General features: G+C 45.8%; 1 protein-coding gene across 1 annotated transcript in view; it reads right to left on the minus strand.

Annotated features, from left to right (window-relative positions):
- LOC133341666 (pappalysin-1-like) overlaps window positions 1-20,803 on the minus strand; it is a 168,833-nt gene that overhangs the window by 13,301 nt on the left and 134,729 nt on the right. The window contains exons 22-24 of the mRNA XM_061550258.1: window positions 16,700-16,827; window positions 14,525-14,596; window positions 9,847-9,945 (exon numbers count right to left, since the gene is read on the minus strand). Of these exons, the coding sequence (XP_061406242.1) occupies window positions 9,847-9,945; window positions 14,525-14,596; window positions 16,700-16,827 (299 nt within the window). The remainder of the gene's footprint in view (window positions 1-9,846; window positions 9,946-14,524; window positions 14,597-16,699; window positions 16,828-20,803) is intronic.

Raw genomic sequence — 20,803 nt, forward strand, 5'->3', positions numbered from 1 at the left:
TCTTCTGTTTCTGGATATCAAGGGAAATGATGAAACCTTTTCGAGACATCGAAATCTTCTTGATCTACGTCAATTTTTTTTTTTTTGCAACCTCGCATTCGAAGATCACTTTCGGGAAAGAGGATTTTTTCTTTCCCTAAACAACGAATGGTCTGCGAACACATTCCCAGCAAATTCTTCTCATACCACTTTTTCTCCCACTCTGCTTGCGTGTAAACAAAAAAAAACTCAAATATTTTTCTGATATGCAACCATCGTTTTAATATATATTGCATTACACTGCATATGTGAGAAATATTAAAGGGGTCGTGTTCAGACTTTACCTTATTTGGCAAAAGGCTGACATTACAAAGGTTATAAGTTCATTTTGTATGTTGTGTGTGCGGCGGAAGCCAAAGTGTAATTAAGCCTGGGTTTTTTGGGCCGAAACCAACGAAATAATTTATTTCAGCGAGTGGCGAAGGCTTTGCGCAGGTGTTGTGCATGTGTGTTGCTCTGTGTCCTGTGGCACTGTGGCAGGGTGAAAAGAAAGAACCCTTCGAGTTTGGCGGCAGAGAGGAAGACGAGAGGGAGAGGGGGGTGCAGAAGAAAAATAATGACTGACGAAAACATCAGTTCCTTTTTGCCTGCAGACACATCTAGCACTTGATGAAAAAAAATGTAAGTGAAGAAACATCTTAACACTGTTTTGCAATAAAATGTACTCACACGAATTAAAACCACTTCCATGTGTTACGAGCTTGCGCTAACCTGCGTGCCAGCACCGCAGCGCCCACACGCGCGAACGTCACTCACCCGTCGCTCCGACCCTCCAGAGCGGTCAGTGCTAATGTCGGGATTAAGGAAAAAAAATGTTGCACACACCCCCCCCCCGCCCCCCCGACATCTGAGCTGCGAGCGTCAGGCATCTAAACAACAAAACCACAGCTAATTCGCTCTCCGCAAGCTTGCAACCTTTTCCCCAGCCTGTCCCAATTATGATCAGTTCACACACACACACAAAAAATGGGTGTTTTGCGTGGCCTCGTCGTACATATTTGTACCTTGTTTTTTTTGGGGCCTGAGGCGACGACCTGAAATTGGAGCAACCTTGGGGAACTTGTTGGGGTCTCACAGAGGTTTGCCAGACTCGCTACAACAAAGACAAAGGTCCCCCGTCTAGCCTCAACAGACTGTTGGGGCAAGTGCTGTTAGCACGGCACACGAGGGCGGTGGGTGGGTGACCAGCACCACACGCCCGGCCGCCTTTGTCTCCCTAGTGGCGATGTTCACACACCGTACCAGTTACTCATTTGAGGTCGAGTCGATCTAGTGGAGGCCAAGGACCGATTGGTGTTGGCCGTGAATGGGAATCGAACTCGGGTCACCGGGTTCGCAGCGTAGCGCGCGCTAACCGCGACGCCACCGTTCCCCCAACAACACCTTAACCAGCTCACGCACGCATGCGCACACTCACACTCGCCCACGCATGAACACCCGCACACACGCGCAAACACACTCGCGTGCACACACGCACGCGCACGCACAATCAGGGGCCTTTGTTTTCGTTGTTGCATTTGCACCTATTATTATTATTATTAAACCTTTCTCCAAACAATTCAGTCAGTTGTGCATATTTCAATTCCTGTGAATAGCAAATTAAATGGGGCAAATGTCCGATTTAGTATTTTTTTTACACATGTGCTTGCCATTGGGCTTGATGCACGTGTTTATATGTTCCCACCCGCAATGTCAGGTTTTGGCACGCCACACGGCATTCGCAAGTGTTCAGTGCAGCTTCACTCTTGCAAAAGCGATACCATTTTTGACCTTCCCCAGCAATGACATCGACATCTTCATCAGGCCAACGAAGAGCTGCATCTACAGTCGATCTGCATATGCAGCAGAGGTACAGCTGCGTAGGAGGGGGGGGGGGGTCCCCTCAGGCAAAAAAAACCTGCACTCCAAAACGTTTTGTTGAGTGATGTTAATTATTATTTTTCTATTTATTGATATAACTATTTATTTATTGTTACGTTATATAATATGCCCTCGAGTTCCAAGTGCTCTTTTGAGTTGCACTTTTGGGGCTGCTGGAAATAAAGGACAGATTAACGGTGGCTCCGGGTGGTGCAATGGTTCGTGCACTTTGCCGGTGAACCTGGAGGCCTGAGTTTGATTGCCGGCCATGAAAAAGAGCTTCATAGCTCATCGGATTCCTCCAGTCGAAAGAAAGATTCTGATTCAGTGATAGCAGAACCAACTCTGGCATGACACATTCCTTCCCCCAATCTCCAACCTGCATGCTCAAACGTGTGGTCAAACAGCCCCCAAGACTGAGACAGCTTGAGCAGGCCTTCATCCAGCAGTGGATTGGCTAAGTAGATCTATGGATAATTCGTATTAAAAAAAAACACTTTCCAAAGGTGTAATGTTTTCAATTCTCGCATATGCGCATGTGACGAAGTGGCTTAGTGTATGCATATATGGCTTTATAACTCCACAGTAAAGCAACCCTCCTCACTTACATTTGTGCAGAAAAGAAGGAATATAAAAACCGAGCAGGACAAATCACTGGTCTTTCAAAAATAGGGGTCTGTGTCGTGGACCAGACGTTTACAAGCAGTCAAATGTGTCCAGAAACGTGTAATGTACTCCATAAAATAAATAAACTTTGTTTCAACAATAGAACTCATAATAGGCCATTGGCAGTGCTGCGTTCTTGGCAAGTAGCGGCGCTGCATTATTCTGATTCTTTTCATTTGTCACTTGTCATTAGGCTCTGCCGCTTGATGTATTTCTCTGCCGTGAGAACACAGACCATTTTTGGCAACAATGGGGGTTCTTATTGCCTACGTTACCTTCCAAAAGACCGTGTTCCTCTGCTGCGAGACGCTACTGCCCATCATGGTGTGCTCTTAACTCACCAAAACGTGGACATTCTATCTGCGGCACAAGGCCACTCCAAACATTTATCTTGGACCAGCCAATCCCAACAGATGAATATACATTTTACGACTTTTCCAATGAGGGCTGGAAGGATTTTTTTTATAATATATAATTCTGTCAGACGCTCGCCGCTGACACAATTAATTTCCAAATCCGTGGTAACTTTTAAGGCCTACCGAGAGCACCGAGAGCTTAGTTTTTGTATTATGAATATGTTATGCCAGTATATTTACACTTAAATAAATTGTAATCATTTTTTCCCCTCTCATATTAGCATTTTAAGAATAATAATAATGTGATCTACGAGGAGATAATTTTAAAAGGCAACTGTAATTTGCTCTGCTAAATCATTTCAAATCACATCAAACGTTCGTAACACATCACCTGGGAGTAGTAAACTAATATATATATACACACACATTGGGCAAAACCACAGGCGAGCGAACAAGGCAAACAAAACCGGCCGGAAACATTTGCCCAAGCTCTGCAGTCCTATATTGTAATGTTCGGCCAGGTCCATTCGCGAGCACCGAAGGAAGGCCCTCTTGTAACATTTCAGCGACTGGCCAGATTTAAGCCCACCTGTTGCTCAGCGATTGGGCAACACACAGCAAGGCGTATTCATACTCTTAGTTTTTTCGGTAAAGTCACGTAAGTAAAAAAATTTAATTAAATTAATAAAAATAAAATAATTAAAATCACGACGTTTCGGAGGCAACACAAGTCTCCGTCATCAGGTGGGATTGTCACAGCCAGATTTGCTGTATCAAGTGAGGCTCAGATTTGCTGTATCAAGTGAGCCTCACTTGATACAGCAAATCTGGCTGTGACGGTCCCACCTGATGACGGAGACTTGTGTTGCCTCCGAAACGTCGTGATTTTTATTATTTTATTTTTATTAAAAAAAGAGTTTTACCTACGTCACTTTACCCAAAAAACTAAGAGTATGAATCCTTACAGTCACGAAAACTTCAAATCTAGAATTAAGGCGTATTCATGTCTTTCCTTCCTTTGGCCACGGCGTTAAGGCGAGGGTTTGGTAACGGCTAGCGAGAGGCTGCAGGAAAGGGAGTGTGTGTATGTGTTGCAAACCCATTGCCAGGTCATTCTGGGCAGAAATGAATCAGCAAGTTGACAGGCTCTACATTTTTCACAAAGTACAGTAAGTACGCCGCCTCTCTCCTTAGTGCCTTTTTTAAAAAGAAAAAGGAAATTCCTTCTGCTCCGTCTGAATCCGCCTGAGCCCAAACGCAGACACGCGTGCAGCCTTAATTTGTCGCTGAAAATGTGTAGTGCGTGCGTGCAATCTGTTCGTTGCCACTTCTCGCACAATGCAACAATACCGTTCGCCACGACACCATCAACCAAAAGAGGCGACGTTGATGTTACACATAAAACAAGGATTGGGATTGGGAAGCATTTTCATTTTGCCCTGCCCGCTGTCGCAACGGACACCAACTCCTCGGCCCAGTGAGAACCGCTTCTGTTCAAGATTTACAAAACGGATAACTCAGCGGCAGTCGCATCGACTTGCCACTGTCCCTCTTTTCACGTGCGAATAATTAAAAGGCAAATGCACCATGCACACAGTGTGCACACGGCGGTGGCGAAGGAGCGAGTGCACCGGCATATGAAACTGGTGATGTCCACAGCTGAAACATCAGCGACGAGCAATGTCTGAACCACCGTCCCGTCCCCCCTCCACTAGCCAACGTTCACCAACATGGTGAAGTGGGGGGGGGGAGACACACAAACGGTTGTAAATATTTAGTTTAATACAATTACCATACGCATTTTATTTACCTAGCACCTAACTGCAGTTGCATTGACAAGACTCTATCTTTAAATTTAGCTACATCACAAATTGAAATGTCAACGTATTTGCAATGATTTCCAGCTCCAAATCTACTGTGGGCCCTCCCACACACACAGACACACACCACCTCGATTATATTTATTGTTTGTTATCACATTTGTTTACGCAGGAAAAGCCTTAACGAGTCTCAATGATTTTTTGTCGGGAGGGTATCCTGAAGTTGTAGGTCTTTCTTAGAGAACCCGGACGGAACCCGTGCAGCACAAGGGGGAGATATAAGTTACAAACTCCACGGAGAAAAACGTCGGGAATCGAACTCAGGGCCCTTTCTTGCCGAGTGACACAAATGTAACTGCAGTATCACCCTGTTGCTCGAATGATGGCAAGATTGTCATCGAAGCCCTCGCATCATTATTATTAGACCATGGTCAATCCACTGCTGGATGCAACCCTCCCCAAGCCACCGCTCAATCGAAAACGAATTTCTTTAGAACTTCTTATAGTGTTTTAGTTTGTCCCCCCGCCCCCCCGCACCTCCAACTAGCACGGTCGGGTACGTATGGTGCGAAAGAAGTTCAACATACATACAAGCCCACTTATGTAATTTGTATAGCCTGAATGATGATGTCATTAACATGTGTGTATGTTCTCTAATCCATGCGTTCCTCAATCCATCGCTCAATGCCATTCCAAGGCATTCATCTTTCCAAGCTACTCTGCGCAGCTATTCACTTTTTGTCACATTCTTGTGCTATTGCTAATGACCGTATTCCTGAGCCATGTGTCACAGCAGATAGTACGCACTGTTTAAAACGTTCTTCTGTCCGGCACATTCGCTCTATTCCTTAATGTGATTCTGACTCCTGTGCCTAAACTCACCCAAGCACGTAACGGAGATGGGATTGTGCTGATCATATTCCTCCTCTATGTTCTGTTCACCGGTGCATCAGTTATAAAAAAAAATCGCCCCTACTAACTTCATCATCATTTATTACTTACACCGCATTTCCCCCCCACCCTCCCCACCCACTCCCCCATGCGGTACGTTGAGGTGCCAGAACAAAGGGCGGTGAGACTTGGCGTGGTCGTCGCTCATTGCACAAATGCTGCGGTTGGAATCCGGCAAAGCTACCCCGGTTAATACTGCGCGTGCGTTCACCATAAATGACGTGCTGATTGCATCAACAGCAGATGTTAAAACAAAAAATCCGCAATGCCGTTGAAAACGAGAAGGTCATTGTGCACCAGCATCATGGTCCAACATTTGCCAAATTTGCGCCTCATTTGCTTTTGCATAAAAATAATAATCACAACTTCCAGAGCGCCATAACATGGCAAGCCATTAGTAGGATGGTGAAAAGTATTACGATTTTAAATTTCGATTTAAAGCTTTCGTGACTGCAGGGATTCATCTTCTTGGTTCTTTGGGTAAAGTCACGACAGACCTGTTCTTCACCTGAGGACGGCTGCTTGCGTTGTGGCCGAAACGTCGTGAGAATTATTTTATTACGATTTTGTATTAAAGTGTCAACCCCAGCTTACCGATGACTCTTTGCACTGACTTCACGATTGATATTCAGACCGCAGACTAATTTCTTCTCTTCGGGCATATAATCGCAGCGAATAAATGTCCCCATCTCTTCAATTACCCACTGTTTTACTGGGAAAGGGAATACTTGTGATGAAACATCTACTTTACAAGGGTGTCCAGGGCATCAATGGATACGTTCATAGCACAAACACGTAATGGCACCTTTAACTTTTTAAACCTATAACTTTCAATTTGTTTGCAATGTGCTGCCACCCTGTTTGCATGTTGCTTCATCACGCTTGCACAGCGTTGACTGACACCTGGTCCACACATGACTACAAAACTAGCCAATGTGGAATGCGGGCTAATGCGCAGAACAATCCCAGCAACGAGTAGTTTTTTTGCGACAGATGCTGCTGCTGCTGCTCTAGCTGCGGCCGCTTTAATACACTGTACGTTTTATTGTGTATGAATTATAATAATGCCCGTGCACTTTACTGGGTCCCTTTAGGGGGTGGCGGGGGAAACAATTTCCCAAAATGTTATTTTTTTTTATTGCCAAAGCAAAAATGAGTTTTAACTGTTGCTTGGATTCACCGCGGGCTGGCAGCAATTCAGGGCAATCAGTCCCCTTGCGTTGCGAAATCCCCGTGTGAGAAAGGCCTCTTACGTTCGCATGCACCAGTAGGTAGAACACAGAAACACAACCAGATGTTCGGATAATATGAATCCGAGCCCTATTAAAGATCACTTAATCCGTAAGTGTTTGTAATGGTCAGTTATTCCCCCCCCCCCCCCCCCCGCCACAAGGAACAAGTTTTGTGCGTTGTGACGGCTTTTCCACAGTGGGGACGCGACGATCAAAAGGAGATTAAGATGTGTGCAACGCATTTTAGAGAAAGACAACCCCTTGCTCCCCCCCCACCACCACCACTTAGCCTCATGGAGTGTTGAGCCAAGTGCAGTTAACAAGCACTTATTAAGGCTTACCAGAGCATGGGGGGTGGGGGGTATGAAGCAGGGGGTAGAACAACGCACCGATTCATCGATTAATAGCGATTCCTAGCATGTTGGCAGGGGAGTTGCAAAAGGGGCCGGTTGCCCCCAGGCATCGCGCGGAAGAGAACCCCGCGACAGGCCTGCCCTGTTGCTGTTGCTATCGTTTAAGGAGGCCGCCCGTGGAATTCTGCCATGGGCCAACAGGAACTTCTGGGTGGTGGCCCTGATTATCGACACTGGCTTCGAATCAGGCGCGTGCGCAAGTCAATTACGTTTTCACGTATTTGCTCAGATAATGTGTAGTTTATGGGAGGCTGCGCTGCGGACAGACAATGGGGGCAGCACTTACGTGTTCCCAATTTTCTTCACATTGCTGACCAGTGTGTGGTATATAACAATGCGGATTTAATAAAAAAAAATATCGACAGCATCGGGGATGGAGATGCCAGCTGTCCTGCTCTGACCCGGACGGTCAGGGAATCGGCACGTGTTCGGGGCGGCGACAGTTGACTGTGTCAAGATCTGGCGGTGTTGCGTTGAACTTGATGGCAGTGTTTGATATACCTCGGCTGATTGGGTAAATAATTGAAAGTTGAGGTCTGTGGAAACGGTGGCACGCCCCTGGGGACTGCCAAAAAGTCTACACACGTAGGCGCTGTATCTTATGGTTGACATCGCCCAGCACCAACGAGAGGCACACGACGATTGACTGCAGAAGTTAAAGTAGAATGGACCAATCTTGATTTGAAGTTTTCGTGACTGCAGGAATCCATACTCTTTGGTTCTTTCGGTAAAGTCACGTAGGTAGAAAAATAATAGATCACGACGTTTCGATCGCAACACAAGCAATCGTCATGAGCAGTTTTTTTTATTGCCGTGGTTGTCCCACCTGATGGCGATTGCTTGTGTTGCGATCGAAACGTCGTGATCTATTATTTGCATACCTACGTGACTTTACCGAAAGAACCAAAGATTACAGAATGGACCATTGAATCGAATTGCGAGTCTTTCCCGTCCGTAGTACGCACCTCGTGACTGCTCGCCTCTACCTCCGCTGTGCTGGAGCAAAAATAAAATACCAGTTACGACTCTACACGTTTAGGATGAGGCCCAAACCATATCCGTATACCAAGTAATTTAGCTACACATGGCCGCAAATGAAACTCAGGTCACTGAAATTGTAGCAGTGGTGAGTGCCACTGCAGAACCTATACACGAAGACGAAGATCTCCTGCTACGAGTGTTTGAACAATTGCCGATGGTGATCACCTATTAAGGCTGGCACGGCGCACAAGGGGATGGTGTTGCCTGTACCACGTCAAACCGCCTTTGTCTCCCCAGCGCTGATGTTTACATATTGCACAATATACCAATTTAAGGCTGAGTTTCCCTAGGGAAGCCCAGAATAAATTCTGATACCACTCTTCAGCACAGTACTGTAAACTCATTCCTGCGTCTGCGTCAGTTGCCAAATGTGAATAACTCGCCTCCTATTTCTCTGAAAAGTTGTAAAAAAAAATTGGAATGGCATTCTGGTGTCTGACTCTGCCCGTCTATTGCCTCGCCTTCTACTCCCCCCACCACCTGCCCTTGACATGCATGCCCAGTCACCCCAAATGACACCCCGACCATCATTCCCAGCCTAACTCCTTCCGTCATTGATCCTCTGCCTGCCAAACCCATCCATCACTGCCTATCCACTCTCGCCCTTTACATCACAAGCTTCATTAATGCCCCTCAGCCAGTGGTGGATCCAAAAGGGTGGGGGGATGGCGGTGATGGCCCCCCCCTCACCCCACTACCCATCCCGCTAGAGATCCCAAAAATGTGTATTTTATTGATATTCACAAGAGACAATACACTGAATGCTTATTGAGCAATGCAAGGCCCTATTTTAAGAGCTTGAAATTTCAAGACTCCCTGCCTCCTTCCCCCCCTCCCCAACCTTCTTGAGAATTTTCTAGATCTGCCTCGACACTGCTGCTGTCAATCCCATCCTGAGAATAAAAAAAAAATCACGGCGAACCTCAACATCCACGTGACCTTCCCTGCTACCTCAAAGCTCCGGTTCTGTGGGCAGCGGCTTCAAAAGTGATCGCCGCGCACCCCTCTTAAACGCACCTCCAGCCATGGTCTTCGTGATCCGTCATCAATCTGGCTTCCACCAAGGCCACACCGCTGAATCCCCGCTCCCCCCTACGTGTGCTAAATCAGGTTCTTCTCCCCTCAGACGTGCGTCCTTCTCGCTTCGAGTTCTCCTTGGTGCTTTCAACACCATCATCCACTCCATCCTTCTTAAGCGCCCTCCATAACTATCCCAGTGACCCCGGGACACTTCTCTCCTGTTTCTACTTTAACCTCTCAAAACCTCTCCTCCAATATTTACCGACAAGGACTGTCTTCCAAAACCCCTTTGCTACGGTGTCCCAAAAAAGACCGCAGTTTGCGTGATGGTTGATGCTCCTTGATGAGATCAGCAAGTTATTGTGGTTCATTTGTGGCAAGCGTTTGTGTGTACAGAGTGCGACCTTATAATGTATTCGAGTGCAGCATGGGCGTGTGACTTGGTCACCTGTTTGGAGGTGGATGTGGAATCGCAACAATCCCCTCCGTCGTAGTGGCAGTAGGCGTTGTTGTTCATCGGATCACAGTACCCATCTCCGACCCATAACTAAACACCACACAAGTGCACAACACAGCCCACATCAAAATTAAGAATGATAATCATGATATGGATGCTCTTTAGTTTTTCAGCAGAGCCACCCTGAGTCTCTGGATGGAGTGGAAAAATAACGCGAGTTCATCAAATAATGTTGATTCTTAAATTCATGACACATGCATTGAATTGTATGTGGAGAAAATCAACGTATTTCTATTTATATGTATTATATATATGATATCTAGACATGTTCGGGCACGTTGGGGGTGATTTGATCATGGATTAAAACTTGAAGATCTGCTACAGCAGAGTAAAGAAATAACGAGCTTAAACATTTATTCGGTGGAACTTTTCCAGCCATATTCCATCGTGCATTCAAAAGTGCGCGTGGAATTTTACTCACACGAAAGGATTTACATTTATTGAGCGCTTAAATGTGACTGCACCTCAGAGTGGTGCACAAAAGGCATAAATAAAATGAAGTGGGAAATGATGGTACAAAACAGGAAAAAGAGATCGAAAGATAAAAGAAAAATGAAGATGTAAATTCCAGATTCGTATGCAGTTTAGAGGGTATTGCAATTCAGGGTCATGAATCTTGACTTAAAGCTTTCGTGACTGCAGGAATTCATATTCCCTGGGTCTTTCGGCAAAGTTACGAAGATAGGTTTAAAGAAAATAAAAAAACGACGTTTCGATCGCAACACAAGCGTTTCTTTATCAGGAAGAGGGGGTTAGCTTCTATAGGGAAACTGTTTACAAAGGTTTGAAATGGGCGTAGCCCAAATGTCAGCAGCCAATGGTAATGCGAGTGGTGAGCTTTTCCACCAATCAAAGGTCTGCCCAGTAAAAATGTGCACGTTAATGTAAGATCGTTGAGCGGCCTCCACGGTAAAATGTCTCACACTAACACAGCCACCTCGCTCACCAAGCTCGAGGTTGCTACTCTGCGATCTCCCATTAACATGCTCATCTCTCACATTAACATAGCCACCTCAGGGCGCTGGCTGTGGAGGCCGCTCAACGATTTCACATTAACATGCTCATTTTTGATAATTGTTTTTTTACCCTTTTATCTGGCAACAAAACTGACACCTTTTTAAATCCTTTATATTAAGTTCGCTTGCTTGCTTGCGTGCTTGCGTGCTTGCTTGCTTGCGACCGTGCAAATCTTTCGGTCGTTTTTTAACCCACTTCCCGTGATCCAATCGAGCTGATATTTTGCACACAGACTCGTTGTGCGAGACAATTAATGTTCGTGACAAAATGTTTCCAAAATTTTACACTGTTAAGGGAAAACAAATTAAATATTTAATTACCAATTGCTTAATACTGGCAGACAATCATCTGACCCATAGGTGGCAGCCATCTCAAGCCAGAGGACGAGATGACTCTAGCCACCATGCATATAAAGGATTTATAGTGAAAAACTTTTTTTTACGGGTTATACTTATTACACATGGTGTTTTTCCAACACCATGTGAGACTAGGCTCTAAGGAAAGCTGTCTCGGGTGTGGACCAATCAACTTCAAGGACAGTGCATACATTATCAGAGTTAGGTTTTTTTTGTTTGCATTACGACTGCAGGTATTGTGGTCTATGCAAACATGACTCCTTGTAAAAAAGGTGTCAGTTTTGTTGCCAGATTAAAGGGTAAAAAAACATTTATCATATTTTTCTACTGGCAAATGAGGTTCCAATGATGCAAATTTTTACTGGGCAGCCCTTTGATTGGTGGAAAACCCACCACCGTCACGGTCGCTGCCCACCACTCACACTCACATTGGCTGCTGACATTTGGGCTACGCCCATTTCAAACCTTTATAAACAGTTTCCTTTAGAAGCTAACCCCCTCTTCCTGATGACGAACGCTTGTGTTGCGATCGAAACGTCGTAGTTTTTTCTTATTTTCTTTGAACCTATCTAGGTGATTCAGGGTCATGGTTTGGCTCAACAATCGAATATAAAAAATAGTGGTGAATATAGCGGCCTCTAGTGGCTGCGGGGGACATGTGAACACATATACGAATAGAAAAACAGCGATGGTTCCACGCACGCTTTCGATGGGTTGCATTGTGAGCTTAGCGATCAATATTGATTGACGTTACACCTCTTAACGTCTAAGTACACCAAATGTATCGCGATGAGTATTGCTTATTATACACCCTCTAAAGCTTTTAATTTTATTGCAAGAAAGGTAAAGCTGAGCACCTGTAATTATTTGCAAATGCCACAACTGGCAGAAGGGCCTCAAATTGAGGGAGGGCCGACAGAGCCCCTCTCAATGGTTTCTGGCCTCATCCATGCTGGCCAGATGCCTTTGATGATAATAGTTTTGTTGGTTTCTGCGTTTAATTTATACCACAGCTACTGCCCAGGCACACACACAACAGATTGCTTATAACTACTTATAACCACCTGCAGAATGTGTCTTTGTACTGCAAATCTGCTTTAATTAAAACGCGTTGTTTAAAGAATTAACGACGGGTTTTTTTTCTTCGCTCCAGGTTTTATTTCTTTCTCTTGGGCAAGCCGCTGTAACCTCAATCTAGCCCAGCCTTTGCAGGAGAGGAAAAAAATTAGTTCTGGATTTTCTGTTGACTTTGTAAAAAAGCCCAGCTGGAAAGGGAAGTCTGGTTCAAACACATATCTCATATGTGGCAGCAACTGGGCACGTCCACAAATGCAAACACCCCACCAAGCATGCGTTCGTATAAAGGGCGTCCATAAAGGTGTCATCCATGATTAAGATGCTGCCACTGTGGTGAAATGGTTGGCACAACTGGGCTTGCGATCCAGAGGGTCGGTCGGTTCGATTCAATCTCCCGGCGCGGTAGTTGAAACGATGGCGCAAAATTTCTCAAATCCTGAACCCCCCCCCACCGCCACCCCCCTCCAACCCCAATATCATTCAGGAGAGGATGGCGCAAGAATTGTAGAGATTGAAAAAAAAACACATTCACGCGTTAAAAGTTAAGAAACGTTTAAATGAAACGAATTTCAAAGAAGTATTGTTGCAAAATATCCTGGATTATTTAGGAATTGTGCCCAGAACTAGACTGTTAAAATGTAACTGCATAAACAATCAGATATGGTTCATGTGCATTTGCTGGTGGATCATTAAATCGCAAGATCATGAGAGGTGATGGCTGCTTGGGGAAGCCTTCATCCAGCAATGAATTGATCATGGCTGATGATGATGATGATGAAGTGAAAACGTAAAAAAAACTGCGTTGTGATTGCTTCGTCACTACTGATTCAAACTCACACACTTTGAGATTGTGAGCGGGTATACAATGACAGTAAGATTTAATCCATGGGAAAAATCAAATAAGTGATACGATTACTTGGGCCAATCAGAAATAATTTTATATTGTCATCGGTAATGCAAAACACATGAGCAAACGGAATTCTTATTGAAATGTAATTTTGGACTGTGTTTTACATTACAAAATTCCAATTGTGGCCACAATGTAATAATTTCGAGGCATCTGTATCTGTGAGCCATGTCAGCAGACTTTATTTTATTTAACGGACCATAAAAAAAATATTCAACCGATCGATCGACGCGTGAAGATTAAACCACAGATCGTGACTTGAGATGAGTATCCTTGGGCATGGAAAGTGAAGCTAATTTATGACATTAAAAATCCAACGGTGGGACTCCCCGTAGCCTAATTCGGATGATCAAAGTGCAGTAACCTATCTGACAAGCCTACACACATTATGTTGTTAATGAAAGCCAGACGCAGCAAGTGCTATTTTATTATCACTATAGATATATATATAATATGCTCCATGTTGCAATGGTTAGCACAGCTGAAATTTTGGTTCGAATTTCTTAAATTCCCCCCCCCCAACTCTGTCCATCCCAGCAGTGTGAATGGGTGCACGGTGAGGCCACGTGTTGCGGAATAAAATGTGGGGCAACTTCCAACTCGTACAAGACGCCTGGCCGGCATGGAAGAGTAGGCCAAGACACCCTCTAGAGGGGCTCTCCAAAGTGAAGGCTGTTCTGCCAGCAGTGGTGGCGTTAGCAAGACATTGCAAGGTTTCACCTTAACCTCTATAAAAAAAGACAAAGATCCACCGAATAGTCTTAACAGACAGTTGGGGCAGGTGCTGTTAGCGAGCACCAATGAAGGCCACAACGGCAGACGAGGGGGTGGGTGGCCAGCACCATGCCCGGCCGCTTTTGTCTCCCGAGTTTTGAAGTTTACACACCGCACCAGGTACTCATTTGAGGCCCAGTCGACCTAGACAATGCACAGGACCAGTTCAGATACTCATCACTGGTGTTGGCCGTGAGCGGGAATCGAATTTGGGTCGCCGGGGTTGGTAGCGCAGTGCGCTAACCACTACACTACCGCTCCCCACCAACATGTATATATACACACACAAACGATATATTTCAAGCTGTTTAAATTTTTGCTTCAGTTCACGCGCAAGGTTAAAAACGGAGTATCGTACTGTACTTGAAATGGCTGGCACCACTTGGACGCTCGGCCCTTAAAGATGTTTTGTGTTTGAGTTGCGAGCAAAGGAAAGAAGTTCAACATACGTACGTACGTACATACAACGGGTTCTCACCTCGCAATTTTGGAAGCAGTAGATGGCATGTGGTGGGGGGTGCCACTCCTTCTTCCCCGTGCAGACGATCTCCTGTCGATTGACAAGAACATTTCCGCATCGAATCATTTACTACTCGTGATAAAAAAATAAAAAAAAACCTCCTTGCGCTTGGGTCGAGTAAAATGCCGCAATTTGTGTCGTGCACCCACATTTACCCGACGCGGACGATCGGTAAGGTTTGTCACGCGAACGTAACGTGCCAATTTGTCACTGCTTCAGCCCCCCCGCCCGGTTGCGTGTTGGGCGAGCAAACACCCCACAACGTATTGCAATCGAGCACGTTGTTTCCGCTGGCGATTGCAACCGGCATCATCAGGCAGAATTTCAAGAAGTCTCAATATGTCAACCTGTTTTCGGTCTTAAATAGGGAAAGGTGATGCAATCACTGTGAGCCTACAGTTAGAGGGACCCGAGGGGGGGGGGCGCAGGGGGCGTTAATGTATTTGTATATGTGTGTAGTGACATGGAATGGGTCACTACGTAGCATAGCGCGGGTTGCTGGCAGAGAAGGGGATCTGCAGTTGCAGCAGCCCTGTCTGTCAGCAGGTTACGTAATAAGTCAGAGAGAGGGGGGGGGGGATGTGATGGGTGGGGGGCACGTGAGGTAAGCCCGGGAACCCGCTAGTATGTTCTAGAAGGGGGGCATGGCCGGGACGGAGCGAGGCCACGCTGGGAGGATAAAAGGGGACCCCCAGCGAAGGCTTGGGGCTGTTGCGTGGAGTGGAATTCTGCCGGGCTGCTGAAGTCTATGTCAACGTCTTCACCTTCTCGGCATCATCAGTCCGGCAATCTGCCAGCTGTCCTGACTGAGAGTTGTAGTTGTCCCTTGCTACTTGTGAAGGCTGTTAATGAATACAGTGCCTCTTTCTCCTCGTGTCTCCGAGTGCGTCACTACATATGTATATTGTTTGCTACATTCTGCACCTGCTGGTAATGACACCATTGCTGCCACTACCACCGCGCAGCTTTAAACAGGTCTTGTGTGTCTGCTGAACTTCTTTCACATTGTACCGATGAGAGAACGGCCCTCTAAAGCGGATTTCCCAGAGCTACCTCTGATATTAGAATCGATATTAATAATGGATCACTCGATGCATCGTAAAAGCGACTGCTGTTGCACGTTGTCACAAAAGTAAAAAAACTCCACTTGAGTGTTTTTTGTCTGTTTTAAAACCATTTATCCTCCCCTTCATAACAGAGATGCAGGCGTGCAACGAAAACGTAAATACACCTTCATGCCGACACATAACAGCAGCCTGCCGTGATTTAAACCAACGCTGCAGCTGTCTACAGACAACTATAAAACAAATCAAGAAAGCTTGGTTTCAAGAATGCAATGCCACTGCTGCTCAGACTAAAAAAAACATCCTCGCAATGTCAACACAAGGTGACATGGCTCAGCAGCAGCAGCGCATTTGCCGCTTGTTTGCAGATTTTCGCGCTTCAAGCCCATGGACCGCCCTGATTAATCATGGTGGTTTTTACTGACCGAAGGAATATGCACCGTTTGTTTCGCAGTGGACCCTAAACATCCCGTGAGATCACACAGATAAGAGGTTATAGGTGTGCACTGGCATCCACGTCCAAATTTTATGAAAATTCTCACAATGTACTTCATTGAGAAAAGCCACATCGCAACTCCCGCGCTGGAAGACTAGCGCGTAAACCTGCAGCAGCAGGGCACTGGGATTGTTGAGACGAGGTGCGAGTGATGCAAGGCGCTTTCAGCTGCTGAGGCATTTAACCCTTTCCCGTGTCTGAGATGTCTCCAAGTTACAGGGTGGGGTCCCCATCCACCGCCCAATTTCGGAACACGCAAGAAGTTCAGTGTTCATTTTATTTAGAGAGACATAGCGCCACTGTTTATAAATACATTGCAGAGAACTGTAGCGACACGACCTCACTCTGCGATAGCTGGCGCAAAACTGTGCCACACGCCCTCCCGCATGGCTTTAACGTGTACGAACGTCATCGGAGCAGAATCGGAAGCACACGTGGGTCAACGGAGTAGAATTGGGAAGAACAACTGATGGCGTACACGTAACATATGCATACGTCATCAGAACGGGAAAGGGTTGGGGTGGGTGTCCTCCGCACGAAAATCCTCATGCGCGGCTTCAAGAAAGGACTGACCTCAACTTTGGTGGGGAGTGTCCAGTACGGCAGCGACAGGGCGGTGACGTTCTCCGGGAGGGTGACATTCTCAGGGAGCAAGACGGAGTCGCTCTGTGGGATCAGGCAGGTTGGCTTGCACACGGATCCTGGCAACAGGGAGAAACCAAACCATCACCATCGTCATCATCACGTGTAGATGTTGAACTGATTCTTGTATTTAGTCCTTACCCCCCCTCCCCGCCGCACTTCCGATTAGTATGGTTGGCTACGTGCGGTGCGAAAGAAGTTCAACATACTTATACGTTCACTGTGACGAAGCCGTTGGATGACTCCGAATCTGTAGTGATCGAGATTTCGTGTCTGTGTTGCCTCCTCGGAGCTCAAAAACTCGGAGTCAATGCAGACTTGTAAGTCTCGGCAGAAGCCCCATCTGTTTAAAAGGGTCTCTCTCTAGTTCTCCATCTTGTCCCTTTAATTAATTATCTCCCTCATTACTTCTCACTGAGTTATTAACCTTTACATGCTTGGTATTCTGAGATCAAATTGATTAACAGCACCCTATGAATCAAAATTATCATAATTATGACCGACTGTTCAGCTGAACGTCACTCATTGATTCCTGTGCTCATGTTCAAAGTTCAAAGTTCATTTATTAGGTATAGCCCTGTGAGCCATTCGGCTCTTGAATCGGGTGCAACCGCAACAAAACAAAAAACAAAAACATGAACTCGATCCGCCGGACTGCTTTGTCTCATGCATACCACACTGCAGGTCACCACGATCCTCTTTCTGCCTCTCTCATCACGTCTGATTTGACTTGAGAATTGTCTTGCATCGCCGCCTCTTTTCCCCAAAAGCTCTTACATAACCTTGCTCAGTTCAATCAACGTGTTGCCTATTTGGCGTGGTTTGTCGTTGGCCACCTGACGATTTGGGTCGTTTGGGCCTGGTGCTCATTTTGATTGCGTGATGAAAAAAATGTAATAAAAAATGTCAGGAGCCCATTGACAACGCTTCACAACAGCAAACAAGACCACACGTGCAAGCGTGCCTGCCACGTAACTATAAGCGCCAAATTGTGTCATTAAAACATTTGTGTCTGGATATACAATTAAGTAGAAATGTATCAAATGCATGTTTTGAGATGCGGTCATATTTAGATAGTTTGTAAATCCAAATTGTGCTTCTTTTATTTGAGCCATGTGAGGGCACCACTAAAACGTACAGGTCTCTTTTTGGTAATAGCACAATGATAAACGTTAATTGCAATGCGCCATAATCAAAGCCACGGAGATTACATGCAAAACCAAGCCTTTCTTGACGTAAAACCAGTGAAAGGGAACGAATCTTAATTGTGGAAGAGGCACCACAATTTTCCAGGTTTTTTGCGAAGTGACACTGATGAAGGAGCACATTCTTAAAATCTAGCATTCACTTTAATCAGACACTAATCACTTCACTAGATGATATTGACGAATACGTGGATGATAGCCTTGAACTCCAAAATCTATCTCAATGATAACTCTTGAGTCGGAGTGACGTGTCTCGTGAACATGACAGTGGGCAGTTCCTCAAACTGAACATTTACATAATTTAAGTTAAATTAATTTATTATTATAAAATATTCGTGGGAAGTCACTGGTGCTGTAATGATTCATCACCCCCTCCACCCCCCCCCCCACCACCACCACCGTCACGATTCCATGACGAATATTAAAGAATCTCAATTCGATTATATAAGCTATATACTTATTCTACATTTTGGTGAATGTGACAAGCCACTCCCCAGTAAATATGGAAGGTTGGGCCAACAATTGTTCAATGATTCCAACCATATTCCAACGTTGGCCCAACGTTGCAAGTTGATTGGGTGGTGGACAACAGAGCAACTGTGAATCCACCACCTGCATATGGAAAGAAAACCCACCAGTTCTTACACACCTGATTCGATGCACATATCATCATGAGCTTACGCATCCATTTTTGTTGTTGTTAATGATTCATTTATGCACCTCTTTTTAGACCTCTAAGAGCAGACGGGCTCCAAACCGGTGGGTCTGCAAACCACTGGATGGCCTCCGCAAGGCCGGTGGGGGCTGGGCAGCCCCCCGCTGCCACCCCCCCGCCGCCCCCCCCCCTGCGCCCCCCCCGCCCTGCCCTCCACCAGATGGTGTGCCAAACTGTTATCGGATTTGGACGATTTGGAGAAGATTTTATTTTGAAACACAAAAGAATGTTGACGGTTGACTTCGGTCCGCAGGCCCAAAACGTTGGGAATCACCGCGACCCTACAGGAAAGTGAGAGTGCTATGTAGGCAATCTTGTTCAACTTAAATAAATAAATAGACTTCAATACACCAGTGACGGATTACACCATCAAATTCCTGGGCAGTTCAGCACAGATGGGAGGAGGGGAACACGACTAGATGGAAAAATGCACTCTACTAATAATCACCAGCGACTAACTTCATTCTTAAATCAGCCATCAGGAACATGGGGCCATCCCAGCTTAGTTCAATAATAAACTTGGTTAAAGATCAGCGGGGAGGAGCGAACAGAGGATGATCCAGAGACAAAACTCCCCCAAAAAGCTCAGTACGTTCCATAGCTAATTACAAGCATGTGCCCGGCTTAATAAGAGATACTGTGGAGTGAAAGTGAAAAGTGTAAGCGTCTATTGTGAATCGAGAGAGACAAAGTCTTTATTCGTGAATGGACCGCGGTTGATGGTGGCTGTCATTGTCACGTTTACACTGCAGCCAACCTGAAGCATTCGGATCGATAATAAAGAAACGCACCGCCATTTATTCATCCACTGCTGGATGACAAAAAACAAGGACAAAGATCCCCGTATAGCCTTAACAGACTGTAGGGGCAAGTGCTGTTAGCGAGCACCTATGAAGGCCAGAACGGTACACGAGGGGGTGGGTGGCCAGCACCACGCCCGACCGCCTTTGTCTACCCAGTGGCGATGTTTACACACCGCACCGGGTACTCATTTGAGGCTGAGTCGACCTAGGAGAGGCCCGGGACCGGTCCAGATAATCGTCACTGGTGTTGGCCGTGAACAGGAATCGAACCCGTGTCGCCGGGTCCATATTGCAGTAACGCCAACCGCCACGCCACTGCCCAAACCCCAATATGTTCACGCGACTAAACGTTGTGCAAAACTTGGCGACGATTTGCTTGCATTGTACCAAGTGTAGCCACCAATAGAACATTCCTTTAATCAGGTTTCCAACCTATGTTTTTTTTTGTCTTCTTCCAACTTCCATTTATTAAAATAAAAGTTTTTTTTCTGTAAGTGTGCATGTTGAACTTCTTCTGCACCGTATGTAGCCAACCAACGGGCACGGTTGGCTACGTACGGCAGCCAACCGATTGTTTTTTGGAAAGCTAATTGGATAAAAATGTGTACGTCCTTAATGTTTTGTTGAATATATGATAATCAGGAGACTCCTGAAAAAACACAGCAAAAATCTCACCCAACTCGATACCAGTGGTGGCCACTCCAGACAAAAAGTCTTGTTTCGAAATGTGGCAAGTTACCCGTCTAATTCAAATAATAAAAACTTGGATACATTTCACTGAATATCCATTGCATTATTTATCCTACTTTTGAACCACATTTATTTACGCGTGTGCTTGATTGCAATGTTTTTGTGCATGGCTTTGGCTGTCTTGTCCCTGTCCAAGACTCTACAGATGTTTTGCATTGTATGCATGTGTAATGGCTTCAACTGAGTCGCAGACGTAGACTTGGAGGCAACACATTTATTCAGTTCCAACACACGGGGTAACTTTCCCATTAACAGAATGACAACCTATGGTAATGACCACCAGGCTAACTACACTAGTTACCACGTGACTGGTGTAGCTAGTCAGGTGGTGACCACCAGGCTAACTACACTAGTTACAACGTAACTGCTACTACGGACCAGGACCAACAGCTTCGGCCCGGGTCCACGTGTTGGAGACTCGTTGAACGGAGAACGTAGACGAAGGTTTCTTCCAGGATGAACAACAACCCTGGTCCCTCTCGGGACCCAGCTTATATTCTTCTGTGGCGTGGCCGGCTCCGCCCTTGGCCACGTCCACCTTCCAGAATCCTCGGGAAGGATC

This window comes from Lethenteron reissneri, chromosome 12 (assembly GCF_015708825.2).
Source record: "Lethenteron reissneri isolate LAM-NWPU_2019-01 chromosome 12, ASM1570882v1, whole genome shotgun sequence".
Taxonomy (NCBI): Eukaryota; Metazoa; Chordata; class Hyperoartia; order Petromyzontiformes; family Petromyzontidae; genus Lethenteron; species Lethenteron reissneri.